The sequence below is a fragment of the Bison bison genome, unplaced genomic scaffold, assembly GCF_000754665.1.
Source record: "Bison bison bison isolate TAMUID 2011002044 unplaced genomic scaffold, Bison_UMD1.0 scf7180017864349, whole genome shotgun sequence".
NCBI lineage: Eukaryota > Metazoa > Chordata > Mammalia > Artiodactyla > Bovidae > Bison > Bison bison.
Genome location: NW_011494921.1, coordinates 442,072 through 456,038, shown reverse-complemented (window position 1 = coordinate 456,038; position 13,967 = coordinate 442,072). Strand labels below are relative to the sequence as shown.

General features: G+C 47.5%; 1 protein-coding gene across 1 annotated transcript; it reads left to right on the top strand.

The window, feature by feature from the left end:
- The first annotated feature begins 3,082 nt into the window (after positions 1-3,082).
- On the top strand, positions 3,083-12,993 carry SERPINB12 (serpin peptidase inhibitor, clade B (ovalbumin), member 12). The gene is made up of 7 exons (XM_010854736.1): positions 3,083-3,250; positions 6,224-6,358; positions 7,070-7,210; positions 8,760-8,877; positions 9,702-9,844; positions 10,960-11,127; positions 12,589-12,993. The coding sequence occupies exons 1-7, from the start codon at positions 3,083-3,085 to the stop codon at positions 12,991-12,993; spliced, it is 1,278 nt and encodes a 425-aa protein (XP_010853038.1).
- Positions 12,994-13,967: the final 974 nt, after the last annotated feature.

Sequence of the window (13,967 nt, the reverse complement as noted above, 5' to 3'; positions counted from 1 at the left end):
GGTTCCCTCACCTCTGCCGGCCTGGTTTTTTTTTTTTTTTTGAATCTGGGGAAGAAGGGAGTGGCCGGCATGAACAACTCTGCTCTTTTTAAAGCAGGTAAGACACTAATTGTTGAGGTCTGTGCGTTGTCATGCCAGAAAGCAACGCCCTTTCACTCTGGGCCACATCCACACCAGGGAACAAGGTGAAGCTGTGCAAACAGCTGGGAGCCAAGGGCTGGGCTGGGATCATTCAGTCGTTAATCCAAGTCCATTTTCCTCTTCAATATTGTCTGCATTAAATCTTCTTTTCATAGCAGGGAATAAATAGCCACAATGGCCATGGCCTTCCCCTCCCTTGATACCAAACTTTTTTTTTGGCCAGGCCATGTGGCATTTGGGATCTTAGTTCCCTGATCAGGGATTGAAACCATGCCCTCTGCGTTGTGAGTGCAGAGTCTTAACCACTGGACCTCCAGGGAAGTTCCCATTCCAAAGATTTTGATCAAATATCAACATTGGTTGTACAGCCAAGGCTTTAAAAAACATAAGGCTATTTTTTATCCAAAATTTTATGATTTAACAAAAGCCTGTGAATCCCCTCAACTCAGATATTTTAAAATTTATTTGATTTCTCTACTCTTTTAGTCGACTTGTCACTACATGAGCTGTGCTTATAGGCAGAATGTGTTGGAGGTGAAGATATTTTTCAACACACCAAGTTTAGCTTTCTGAGGTGTGAGGCATTACTGAATTTCCAGACGCACCAGGAACATATGTTTCTTGGAAAGTACCTTACCGGAACCCAGTATTAATAGCACAAAATGAGAAATACAGTTATGGACAAATTTGGCAGAAAAAAAAATGTGACATTAAACATGGACCAAAGCCAGACCGAGAGGAGGAAGCGCGTGTGCAGTGGGCGTGCGTGTGGCCAGCAGGCCGAGAGGAGGAAGCGTGTGTGCAGTGGGCATGTGTGTGGCCAGCAGGCCCGACACTGAGGGGCGACTCAGCAGAAATAGTAAATATAGTAGAGGGAGCACTTAATCTGGATAAATCCGTGGAAGTTTTTAAAAAATCGATTAATTTACTTTTGCTGTGCTGGGTCTTCGTTGCTGCATGCAGGCAGTCTCTGGTTGCCGTGCGTGGAGGCGGCTTCCTGTGTGGGGCACAGGCTCAAGGGGCAGAGGCGCAGTCATTGCCTCTCAGGCCCAGTTTCTCGAGGCATGGTGGATCTTCCTGGACCAGGGACCGAACCTGTGTCCCTGGCACTGATAACAGAATTCTTAACCACTGGACCACCAGAGAAGTCCACAAGTGGGATTTAATTCCTCAGTTTCTTCATCTCTAAAAAGGGAGTGATAGTATCTAACTTCAGAGAAGGCAATGGCACCCACTCCAGTACTCCTGCCTGGAAAATCCCATGGACGGAGGAGCCTGGTGGGCTGCAGTCCATGGGGTCGCTAAGAGTCGGATATGAATGATCGACTTCACTTTCACTTTTCACTTTTATGCACTGGAGAAGGAAATGGCAACCCACTCCAGTGTTCTTGCCTGGAGAATCCCAGGGACGGGGGAGCCTGGTGGGCTGCCATCTATGGGGTTGCACAGAGTTGGACACGACTAAAGTGACTTAGCAGCAGCAGCAGTAGTATCTAACTTGCAGAGTAGGATTAAAGCTAATATATATAAAACATACATCTGGCACAGTTTTAAAAAGTTGCCTAATGCTATCTTTTTGAATTAGGGTTTATAGACTAAAAAGGTCCATACTTGGGACTTGCCTGGGGGCCCACTGGTTGGGCTTCAGCACTTCCAGGGCAGGGGCTCGGGTTCCATCTCTAGTTGGGGAACTCCCAAATGCCGCATGGTATGGTCAACGAAATAAAAATGCAAAAAAAATTTTAATAAAGGTCTAAACTGGGAAGATGCTAAAGATGCAGTAACTATTGCCTAACACTTACTGTGGGCCTCATGTCTAGTGGTAAAAACACAAATAAGAGGGCTTACGTTTCCATCCTGGAACACCACAATAGTCACAGGCAAAAAGACAGAAGAAAGGACAGCTCATCTGAGAGGGATGGGTCCAAGCTGAAGGCTTCGTAAGAGTCTCTTGAGTCTTCTGGAGTAGACTTTTGGTGGGCAAGGTTTAGAACCACTAATGAATTCTAAACCTCCAAGATCTTTCAAGGCTTATTATCTTGAACAATGCCAATGACTGACTTCAGAGCCCCATGTCCTGTAGGCTGCATGTGGAATGAGTCAGGAGGTGAGAATTTTCCAGTGGACACAGCCCCGGATGACCAGCTGGGCGTTTCTGACGTTGTAGAACACAGAGGGGAGGGAACTGAGGAAACACTTAGGAGAAGGAGTTGGAATGACCTTGGTGGTCAACTTGACCTTGGGAAATGGTAGCCTTTGACTTTATTTACCTAATTAAAGGCAGTTCTACAACAGTAAGTAGAATTCCTCTAAAGATATGTTTAAATTCTAATCCCCGGTACCTGTGAATGAGACCTTATACGAAGTAGGGGGTTTGCAAATGTAAACAAGTTAAGGTGAGTTCGTGCTGGATTAGGGTGAGCCTTAAACCAAAGGCGAGTGTCCGGATGCGACACACAAGGAAGACACGGGGAGGAGCACGATGCGAAGCTGGGGGCCGAGGTTAGAGTGATGTCTCTGCAAGCCGAGGACTGCTGCCAGGGGAGCTGGGAGAGAGGCATGGGACGGATCTTCCCTCAGAGTCTCCGAAAAACTCCTTGGTTTTGGACTTCTGGCCTCCAGAACCGTGGGAAAGTCCATTTTTTGTTATTTGAGTCACCCGGTTTGTAGCGATTTGTTACGGCAGGCCCAGGAAACTGATCACACCGCTTAATGAATACAGATCTCTATCTGAGTCAGTATCAATATCCACATCTCCATGTATATACCACGAGGATAATGACCTTAGTTTTCCAGTTTTTAATGACACGGTGACTAATGGTGTATGGTTGTATCTTGGGTGTTTAAAACGACAGCTGTTTACCTACTGTGCCCTGAGGATCGTTTCTCTCTCTCTTTTGTTTTGTTTTCTTGTTGGTTTCAGAGTGTCATCAGATTCACAATGGACTCTCTCATCGCAGCAAATACCAAGTTTTGCTTTGATCTGTTCCAAAAGATCAGCACAGATGACTGTCGGAAGAACATCTTCTTCTGCCCGCTGAGCCTCTCGGCCGCGCTCGGCATGGTCCGCCTGGGGGCCAGGAGCGGCAGCGCGCGCCAGATCGACCAGGTGCGGACCGCGCTCCGCGTCCGGGCGCAGAGTCGGCCCCGATCCCTTGGCAAGCCTGACTGTTCCCTGCGCCCCGGGGTTGCTGGGAACTGCATTTTCATTTATGGGGCACGCCCTGCTTTCTCTTCAATCCAACCGTACTTCCAGGCTCAGGGGCGCCCCTGGCTCCCTGAGGACGCCTGCTGCGTCTCACCTGACAGCTGCTCTCCTGTCTCTGTCTGTCTGCGTGCGTGCTCAGCCACCTCAGTCGTGTCTGACTCTTTGCAACCTCACTGACTGGAGCCCGCCAGGGATTTCCCAGGCAAGAATACTGGAGTGGGTTGCATTCCCTTCTCCAGGGGATCTTCCCGACCCAGGGATCCAACCTGCATCTTTTATGTCTCCTGCATTGTAGGCAGATCTTTCCCTACTGAGTCACCAGGGAAGCCCTTGTCTGTCTACATGTCTGGTGCTTTTTCTCTATATAATTATTGATACCAATATTGCCAGTATTTTTTAATATGTGCGTGTGTTTTCTCTCTCACTCATTCCATTAAATAAAAATGTATTAAGCACCAGTTATGTATCCAGTGGTGAAAGATTCTGGTGTCCTCCTTGACTTTCTCTCTCACTTCACATCCAGTTTGTCAGGAAGGACTGCTGGCTTTTCTTTTGAAATACATCTACGACTCCGGCCCTCCCCACCACCTCCCTGATGCCTGGATCCAGATTCCTCACGAGTGGCCTTGCTTCCACTGTCAGGGTTCTCAGCCCTGGTGCCAGAAAGATTCTTTAAAACCAAAGTCAGATCTTGTTTCCTGTTGGCTCAAAACCTGGACTTCTATTTCCCTAACGACAGAAGCCTGAGTTCTTGCAATGGCCTGTGAGGGTTTGGGGGTCCGGGTTCTGGGTGACCTGGTGACTCTCTCTCCCTTGCCTCCCCTCTCTCTGGCCACACCGACCCCCCACCCCTTCCTTGGGAAATCCACACCCACTCCTGCTTTAGGGCCTTTGCTCCATCCCATGCCCCTAGGTGACTGATCCAGAACTTAATCTCCACTTCAGGACTGTGATCAGAGTTCACTTTCTCAAACAGATTGACTTTGATTTCTCAATTTAAGGCTACATGTGTTTGTGTGTGTGTGTGTATGTGCGAGTGTGTGTTAGTTGCTCAGTCCTGTCCTACTCTTTGCGACCCCATGGACTATCGCCCTCCAGTCTCCTCTATCCATGGGACCCTCCAGGCAAGAGAATACTGGAGTGGGTAGCTGTTCCCTCCTCCAGAGGATCTTTCTGACTCAGGGATTGAACCTGGGTCTCCCATACTACAGGCAGATTCTTTACCATCTGAGCCACCAGGGAAGCCCCTTAAGGCTGCATACTGACCCCCAACACTGTGAGATTCCCTCTTGTCCCAGCTGCTTTCCCCACATGCATTTTCCATCTTCTGACATACCACCTAGAGTAATTAATTACTATTTCATCCCTCTCCCACTAGAATGTAACCTCTCAGCGGGCAGGACTCTGTCCTAGAGCAGCAACCCAATACAAATGTGTAGAACGAATGAATGCCCTCCAGTAAACCACAGGCTCCTGAGGCCGGCCTTACAATTGCCTGATCTAGTCCAGAGTGCAGAGGCTAAGTGTGAGCACAGCTGTGTCCCTAAAACGGAAGAGTGAATTATTGGATTGAGGCAGCAGGTGTGTGGGGTCATTCTACTTTATTCATGTGCTTTATTTGGTGTGTTACTCCGTCCCAGGTGGCGCAGTGGTAAAGAATCTGATTGCCAATGCAGGGGATGCAGGAGATGCAGGTTCAATCTTCTCCAGAAGATCCCCTGGAGAAGGGAATGGCAACCCATTCCAGTGTTCTTGCCTGTAAAATCCCATAGGCAGAGAGGCCTGGCAGGCTACAATCCGTGGGATTACAGAGTCGGACACGACTTAGCGTGTCCATGCGCACACACACACCCCCCTTATTCCATTAGCCACACTCGGCTAGATTGCAATCGGCATCCTCCAGGCCAGGTTTCGGATGCTCCTTCTCCAGGCTCTTGAGTGTCACAGCAGACCTACCCTGACGATGCCAGATGCCCCCCTTGTCTCCCATCTTTCTGCAAAGCTCTGGATAACTTATCTTCTGCTGTACTGATTTGAAGCTCTAGGTCAGCACAGTCTAACACAAATATAATCTAAGCCACACATGTAATTAAAAACTTTTTAGTAGCCATGCTAAGAAAGTATAAAAATAGATGAGACTAATTTTAATAATATATATTATTTAACCCAATACCTTGAAAATATTATCATAGCAACATGCAATCAGTTAAAACATTTAAATAAAAAATTTTATGTTCTTTTTTTTTCATATTAAGTCTTCAAAATCTGATGTGTATTTTATACTTCTAGTCAATCCAGGCCATCTCATAGCCAAGTGTGACTTGCGGATGCCTTGATAATCTTTTAGCTTGGCTACATTCTTTCTTAAATGCAGGGGCATAGCATTCTGTTTACTTCCCATCCTTCCACTTCACAGCCTGAGTCAAAAGAAACATGTACCTTTCTTTTTTTAAAATTTATTTTTAATTAGAGGATAATCGCTTTACAATATTGTGCTGGTTTCTGCCAACATGAGTCAACCCTAAGTATACATATGTCCCCGCCCTCCTGAAACTCCTTCCCACGTCCCAGCCCATCCCACCCCTCACGGGTGTGAGTGCCCCAGGCTGAGCTCCCTGCGTCAGACAGCAAATTCTCACCGGCCGTCTAATTTACAGGAGGGGATGTACCTGCCTCCATGCTGCCCTCTTAGTTTGTCCCACCCTGTCCTTCCCCAGCTGCCACCTTTCTTTAAACCGTTATTTAAACTGTTAATGATTATTTTGTTTAACTCTGTAATCCTTATCATTGCCACGTTATAAAAATGTTTCTGAAGCTGTTCAGACTTCCTGCTGTTTGTGTGGTCTGAAAGACCCCATCTCCACTCTCGCGCAGGTACTGCACTTCAACGAATTTTCCCAGAATAAAGGGAACGAGCCGGATCCCTGTCTGAAAAAAGCAGAGCAAGAAGTGCCTGCTGACAGCAACCTGGAAGGGCAGAAGGAAGTGACGGGGTCCCTGACCCTGCAGGTGGGCCACCATGAACTCTGCCCCTCCGTCCAAAGTGCTCCTCTGGCCTGTCCTGTGTGAGACCACAGTCTTTTCTCCTCCTGAGATTCTGGCAGACCTCAGCAGCCACAGCCGCAGCAATAATCCCAAATGACCCAATTCCTTTCTGATTATGCGTCTTATGTGTCCTTGGCTGTAAAGAGTAGGATCTAGAATCTTCTGCTTAGGATCAAGAAGCTCAGACCATAGTCCCAGCACTTACCTAGGTTTACAGGCCACGGTTCCCCAGGGTGGAGCTAGGCTGAGGAGGATGGGGTGGGGGAAGCAGCTCCCCACGACTCTCTCTCCACTTCTGCTGTTTCCTGCTGGAGTCTGTACTGACACTGAAGGTTTGTATGGGTTGTCTTATACCAGGAACTGTAAAGATATTCTCCAGTTTGTATATCCTCCTACGTTAGGAAGTTTAAGACTCTTTCTTGACTCTTTTTGAAAACAGAGGAAAACAAGGCACACTCATCCAAAATGCAGTGTGCTTTGTGGAGTCCCCGTTTTCGGATTTCCCGCCTGATCTTGATCCAACGTGGGAGCCAGGACAGGGACCACGCCCACCCTCCGTCCCTCGCTTCTTCTCCGCTTGCTCCCCCACCTGGTAACAAAGTGAAATGACAGCTTGCTTTATGAGGCTTTAACACGTTTTAGTTAAGATCACGTTTTATTTCTTCCTTTGTTTAGACCGAGTCTTCAAAGGATGAGAGTGGACTGCTCAGCTGCTATTTCGGGCAGCTTCTCTCCAAATTAGCCAGGATCAAAGTCGATTACACCCTGAGTATTGCCAACAGGCTTTATGGGGAGCGAGAATTCCCAATCTGCCCGGTGAGTTAGGCGTGGCTGCTGATTACAACCACCCTTTGACTTATATTTCAAAACCATCAGGGAGCTGGATTTCTCCCCTGCTGTCTAGAGCCCAAACCTCTGGCAGGAGGAGGTGGCGCTGGGATGTCCAGGACCCGTCTCTCTCTCCCCCACACCTTCTGTCGCCCTCCTCCCAGTTTTCCACTTGCACACTTCAGGAGGCCCCCTGACGGATGGGAGTGGGCGGGGAGCGGAGGGCCACGTGACGAACAGCCTCTGCAGGCCTGGAGCTCGTGTGGGTTTGGTAAGAATGCTCTCTCCTGTGACCTTGACGGTCTTTCCCACTCACGGTGCCCGGTAGAGGCACTGGTAGCTCCTCTCCCAGCTGGTCCCTCCCTCACCGCTCAAGGCGCTTCTCTAAAACCCCCTTTTATGCCACGATCAGGCCACATGCCTATGAAATTGTACTCATTTTAAGATGCGGTGCAGTGTGGCCGAAGGAGACTGACTGGAGCCAAAAGGCGCAAATCTTGTCTCTGTGGCTAAAGGCTTTGAAACTAGAGAAAGACACTGCTGAATCCGGGCTTCAGTTTCCTCTCTCGCCACTAGAGAGAGCGAGTGAGCCGCAGTGAGCGTGAGTGGGCGTGACCAATGCACAGGCAGGCCACGAGCGTCAGGGGCGTGTTTCAGGGGCGGGGTCGCGTTCTTGGACCAAAATTAGTATGTTCTCTTATAATGGAAATGAGATTTTATATGTTTTTTTTTTTAAAACTAGCTTTATTGAAATATAAATTCATATAAAACACAACTCACTTATTAAAAATGCTCACAGCAGTGATTTCGGTATATTACGTTACAAAATTCTTTAAAATTGTGGTAAAATATCTATAGCATAAAAACTGCCATTTTAACCTTTTCTAAGTATGCAGTTCGGTGGCATTAGTTGTATTCACAGTGTTGTGTAATGATTACCTTACTTCCAAAACGTTTTCATCACTGTGAATAGAAACCCTGTACAGTACCATTAATCAGTGTTCTAATTCTTAAAAACTTAAAGCATTTTACAGCAAAGGCTCTAAAGTTACTTGCTATTTGTCCTGTGCTGTGCTTAGTCGCTCAGTTGTGTCCGACACTTTGTGACCCCACGGACTGTAGCCCACCAGCCTCCTCTGTCCACGAGGATTCTCCAGGCAAGAATGCTGGAGTGGGTTGCCATGACGTCCTCCATTCCAACTCAGGAATCGAACTGGGGTCTCCTGCACTGCAGGCAAATTCTTTACCAGCTGGGCTGTGAGTCTCCACAAATGGGATGTCCAGGTCTGGTGGGAAACCTAGTGTCCTTTTAACCGTGGACTGCTCCCTAATAAGCATTCTACACCCTCAATTAACACTACAGGAAACGAAATGTCTCTGTGTAATTAAGTCTGGGGGTAGATAGAGACCCCACGCACCCAGTATAAATGACTGGGCACTTCTTTCTCATTAGGCTTCTCACGACTGCTTCACTCCTAAACTATTAGCATAATTGTATGGTTTTATGTCACTGTTTCCATTTATCTCAATTTATCAGGGATACTTAGATGGTGTGATTCAATTTTACCACACGACGGTCGAAAGTGTTGATTTTCGGAAAGACAGTGAAAAATCCAGGCAAGAGATTAACTTCTGGGTTGAATCTCAATCCCAAGGTAAGAAAGACTCAACACATTGGAGGTGATGTTCTTTTCCATTTAAAAGAAAAAGTCAGCCCAGCTTTGCAGATCACCGGTCTGTCGGGATCCGATGCTCACGTGTGTGGATTGGGTCCAAAGCTTGTTGTTCGGGTGTCAAACAGTTAAAGTGCTTGGATGCTGCGGGTACTTATTTCTGGCCCTTTGCTCCATCATAAAGGTGAGATGCCTTCCAGCCAAGTACAGTGTCAGCAGGAGGTCAATTAGTTCCATGTTTCTCTAAGGGTCAGTAGAAAGATGGTGAATAGAACCTGTTTATTCAGAGGGAAATAGAAATAAGATCCTAATTCTTGCCAAATTTTACCTAGATTTACAGATATTTTCTGAGTGAAGGAATGGTGGTGATGTGTAGTGAAAATTTGAGTTCAACAAAAATGGAAGAATATTTTCAATCTGAAACTGCCCTGTCTGACTTTTTTGGGGGTTTAGTTTTCTTGGATTAGGCTTCCCTGGTGCCTCAGTTGGTTAAAGAATCCACCTGCAATGCAAGAGACCTGGGTTCGAACCCTGGGTCAGGAAGATCCCTGGAGAAAGAACTGGCTTTCTACTCCAGTATGTTTGCTTGGGAAATCTCATGGACAGAGGAGCCTGGCGGTCTGCAGTCCATGGGGTCACAAGAGTTGGACACGAGAGCAACTAAACCACCACCAATTTTCTTGGATTACTTCCTGGATGAGACATACTTTAGTCTTGGGAATACTAAACTGCACTTAAAAAATCTGTCTACTTGAATACTTTTGCTACAATTCATATTTGGGATGTTCTCTGGAAACTTTTTTTAGGTAAAATCAAGGAACTCTTCAGCAAGGACAGTATCAACAGTGAGACCGTGCTGGTGCTGGTGAATGCTGTCTACTTCAAGGCCAAATGGGAGAAATATTTTGACTGCGAAAACACAGTTGATGCCGTTTTCTCTCTAAGTGAGGTACCAGAGCACTGTTTTCTAGATATTCACTCAGAATTTCCACCGAATGATGGGCAGTATGTATACTCACATCTAACTTAGGTCTCTGGGTTACAGCTGGCGTTTACAAGAGCATTTGGTTATTAATGAAAATCAGTGCCTAAAGATTACGAAGCATTTTTGTGCTAGGTGCTGCACTGAGCATTTTTCCTTCATTATTTCATTTCTTCCCCAAAATGACATTATGGAAATAGGTGTTATTAATAGTCCTACTTAGGAGTCCAGGGGGAAAAAATGCGTAGGTTACTCAGCCAAACTCATGCGTTACGATTCACGTGTGTATTTGCCTCAAAAACCTGTGTCCTCACTTCAAAAGAGCAAATATACATTATCAGTATTAAATATATTGTATTTTGTATATTGTATGTGACTTATGACTATATATGAGTATCATACATGCACAGAAAGAGACCCAGTAGGGAACATACATTTAGCTATCAGCATAGGTAATGCCAGGAGAGAGACATGGTGTGTACAATTGTTTATTTTTCTACATTTTCTAACTTTCTGCACAAGAACAGCTGTGCTCTTCTCTCCAGCATGGCACGTGCTCCTCTGTCCATTGGCGACCTGCCGCATACTGTGAGGCTGTCATGAGGCTTACGGTGCCCTTTCCTCTGGCAGAAGCCCAGGTGGCAGGAGTTGTTATTTAGTACCTAGAAGCTTAGCATTTAACTAAGTTTCCCACTGATGCTTCTGTGGGGCCATCCAGGCCAGTAGGGATAGAGCATCCCGGGAGGCCAGAGGCTGGGGTGGAGCAGGTAAGGACGAGGAAGCTGGCAGGGCTGGTTTCAGCTGGAGAGGCTGTGGGTAGACACCTGGATGGACATCCTACCAACAAGGGGTCTTAGGAGCTGAAGAACCTACCAAAACCATGGAAAGATGGGATGTTGGCAAAGTAGGGGCCACCTGGTCAGTGGGCAGAAGGCTTTGTTAGACTGGACCCCTGTGGCTCTGAACTTTCGGGGGAAGCCCCTTCTCACCTGGACTGACCGTGATTTCAGGGAAGTTGGGGACTGTGTGGGTTTGTGAGCTTCTTGTGGCCATGCTGTGACTTTCTACCTTGTCTGCCTCAGAGTGAAAAGAAGAATGTGAAGATGATGAACCAGAACGGGCTGTTCAGAATCGGCTTCGTGGACGAGCTGAAGGCGCAGATCTTGGAGCTTCCGTACACGAAGGGGAAGCTTGACATGGTCGTGCTGCTGCCGTCCGGCTCTGCGGACAACCTGAAGGCCCTGGAAGAGGTAAGTCTTCATTTGCACATCTCTGCAGCTGCAGTCCAAGGGGGCGCAAAGAGTCTGACACCACTGAGCGACTCAGCATCAATGACGACAGCATATTTTGGGGCTCCCCTTGTGGCTCAGATGGTGGAGAATCCTCCTGCAATGCAGGAGACCCAGGTTCAATTTCTAGGTCGGGAAGATCCCCTGCAGAAGGGAATGGCACCCCACTCCAGTACTCTTGCCTGGAGAATCCCATGGATGGAGGAGCCTGGTGGGGTACAGTCCATTGGGTTGCAAGTAATCGGACACGACTGAGCGACTAACACACACACACACACACACCATATTTCATCATATCATCTTGAGGAAGGATGGTATCTGGGCTATCAGAGAATCAGAGAATACATACGAATCTGAATTCATGAGATATTTATTTCTCATTTGTCGAGAACTAAAGAACGAATGCCAAAAATATTGGATAGGACTTTTTTTGCTCATCTCGTGGTTCTCTGCAGTTATTTTTCCAGACCAAGGGATCTGGAAGCCGAGGAACTTGAGAATTGCAAAAATGAAGTAACTTTTCCTTTTTCCTGAATATCCTGACGTCTGGCCTCTTCTCACACTATTTTGCTGTAGCTCAGTTAGCGTTCCTTTAGCTTAATCCTCTTCCTCGGTCCTCGGGCTTGGACAGAAGTGGAGATGCTGATGTTGAAGCAGATTACTTGTGAAGTAGGAATTAATAACAAAGGTCCAGCTTGGTGGGGTGGGGGTGGGGAAGAGAGAAAGTGAGACAGAAATACAGGGATATGGGAGAACAGGGAGACAATGAGAACCATAACTCTTACTCCAAGTTTATCACGTGCCAGCGCTACGTGAGGGCTTCCCAGGGCGCTCAGTGGTGAAGAACCCGCCTGCCGTGCAGGAGACACGGAAGACGCGGCTTCCATCCCTGGGTTGGGAAGATCCCCTGGAGAAGGAAATGACCCTCCACTCCACTGTTCTCACCTGGAAAATTCCATGAACAGAGGAGCCCAGTGGGCTGCAGTCCATGAGGCCACAGAGAGCCTGACATGACTGAGCGACTGAGCACAGCCGTACTATGGGAAGTACTTTACATACATTAGTTTGCTTAATCCTTGCAAAACTCCAGTGGTATTACCTCTGTTTTATAAAGAGGAGGTTGAACTTCAGAATATTAAGGATTGGCCAAGCTCACCTGATGTAATCTAATGAGCTTTGCTGAGCATTGAACACTAACCTGTCAGACACCAAAGAACAGAGGAATCCAAATTTTCTGGTATCTTTTAAAGAGGAAAGAGATTTTCTTGGAGGACTTTTAAATGAAATCAGAGGATTCTGAGGCAGAGACCTTGAGGATTGTTACCAGCGGTGGAAATAGATTCAGGCCCCCCTTTGAAGTGTATAGAGCATCCTTTGCAAGCTCATCATCTGACCTTGAATATGATTTTCTTCCTCTTGTAGCTTGAAAGGAATATCACCTACGAAAAACTCGTGTCCTGGAGCAGTTCAGAAAATATGTCAGAAAAAAGAGTAGCTGTCTCCTTCCCTCGGTTCACCCTGGAAGACAGCTACGATCTCAACCCTATTCTACAAGACATGGGCATCACGGATATCTTTGATGAAACAAAGGCTGACCTTACTGGAATCTCTCCAAGGCCCAGTTTGTACCTGTCAAAAGTCGTCCATAAAGCTCTTGTGCAGGTGGATGAAAACGGCACCCAGGCAGTCGCAGCCAGTGGGGTTGTCGGCATGGAAAAGTCCTCACCATCCTGGGAGACATTTAATGCTAACCGCCCTTTTCTCTTTTTCATCAGACACAACAAAACCCAAACCATTCTCTTCTATGGCAGGGTCTGCTCTCCTTGAAAGGGGAACACGGTCTGGTGCTTGGAGCTGGGAGAAAGCGATGATACGATTCACCCCTGGTATCACAGGGGCATTTGCGTTTCGCTAGCATCCAGAGCTGACTGAATTTCATCACGACTCCACGCTCGCCACCTCCGGCCGTTGGTCCGCACTTCTCCTGACCTTTCTCTCACCCTGTCGCAGGTCTCATCTAAGTCTTTTAGTACTAAAAGGTCCTGCTTCCTCCCTGAACTTTCACCACCCTAAGCTTTCAAGCATATAAGTTTACCTGCTGTGACCTGAAGGTCAGCATCATTGAGGACGATATAGATTCTAAGTTACAGACCTCCTTATAAAGGAATCCTGAAAATTCAAGTCATTAGTCCGCTTCTAGGAACTGGCAGACGCAGGAAACACTTTTCCACGAGTCGCAAGAGAAAGGTTTCCGTGGGATCTGTTTTGGAAACTCAGCCGTGCTCCTGCTGCGACCCTGTGCCCCGGGCGGGGCGCTCCTCCTCTTGCCGTCTGTCTTCTGCTGCCTGGAGGGTGTCCTGTGGGGCTGGGCTTGGTGGCGGCTCAAGGGAGTAAGACTCCCCCAGCAGCGAGCATTTTGCAGAGAGCAGGGTGGCATTTGTCTTGTGAATCTGACATGGACTCAGGAGAGTAGCCAGTGAATTAAAGAGAGACGTAGTCTCAGTTTTCCTTATAGAGCCATCACCATGAGGCACTTCCTCTGTCTCTTCTTCACACCTGTCCTCAGAGAATTCTCCTCTGAAGTTGCTCCTAAGGGCTTCCCTGGTGGCTTGGACGGTCAAGAACCCGCCTGCCAACGCAGGAGACCTGGGTTGGATCCCTGGGTTGGGAAGATCTCCTGGAGAAGGAAATGGCAACCCACTCCAGTATTCTAGCCTGGAAAATCCCATGGACAGAGGAGCCTGGTGGCTGCAGTCCACGGGGTCGCAGAGTTGGACGCGCCTGAGCGACTGAGCTGCACC

What these genes read in the sequence shown, in the direction of transcription:
- SERPINB12 (XM_010854736.1), top strand. Translation starts at nt 3,083, where the DNA reads ATGGACTCTCTCATCGCAGCAAATACCAAGTTTTGCTTTGATCTGTTC. An exon ending in CGGGGTCCCTGACCCTGCAG is followed by an intron (nt 6,359 to 7,069) that starts GTGGGCCACCAT and finishes TCCTTTGTTTAG; the next exon opens with ACCGAGTCTTCAAAGGATGA. An exon ending in GAGAATTCCCAATCTGCCCG is followed by an intron (nt 7,211 to 8,759) that starts GTGAGTTAGGCG and finishes TCAATTTATCAG; the next exon opens with GGATACTTAGATGGTGTGAT.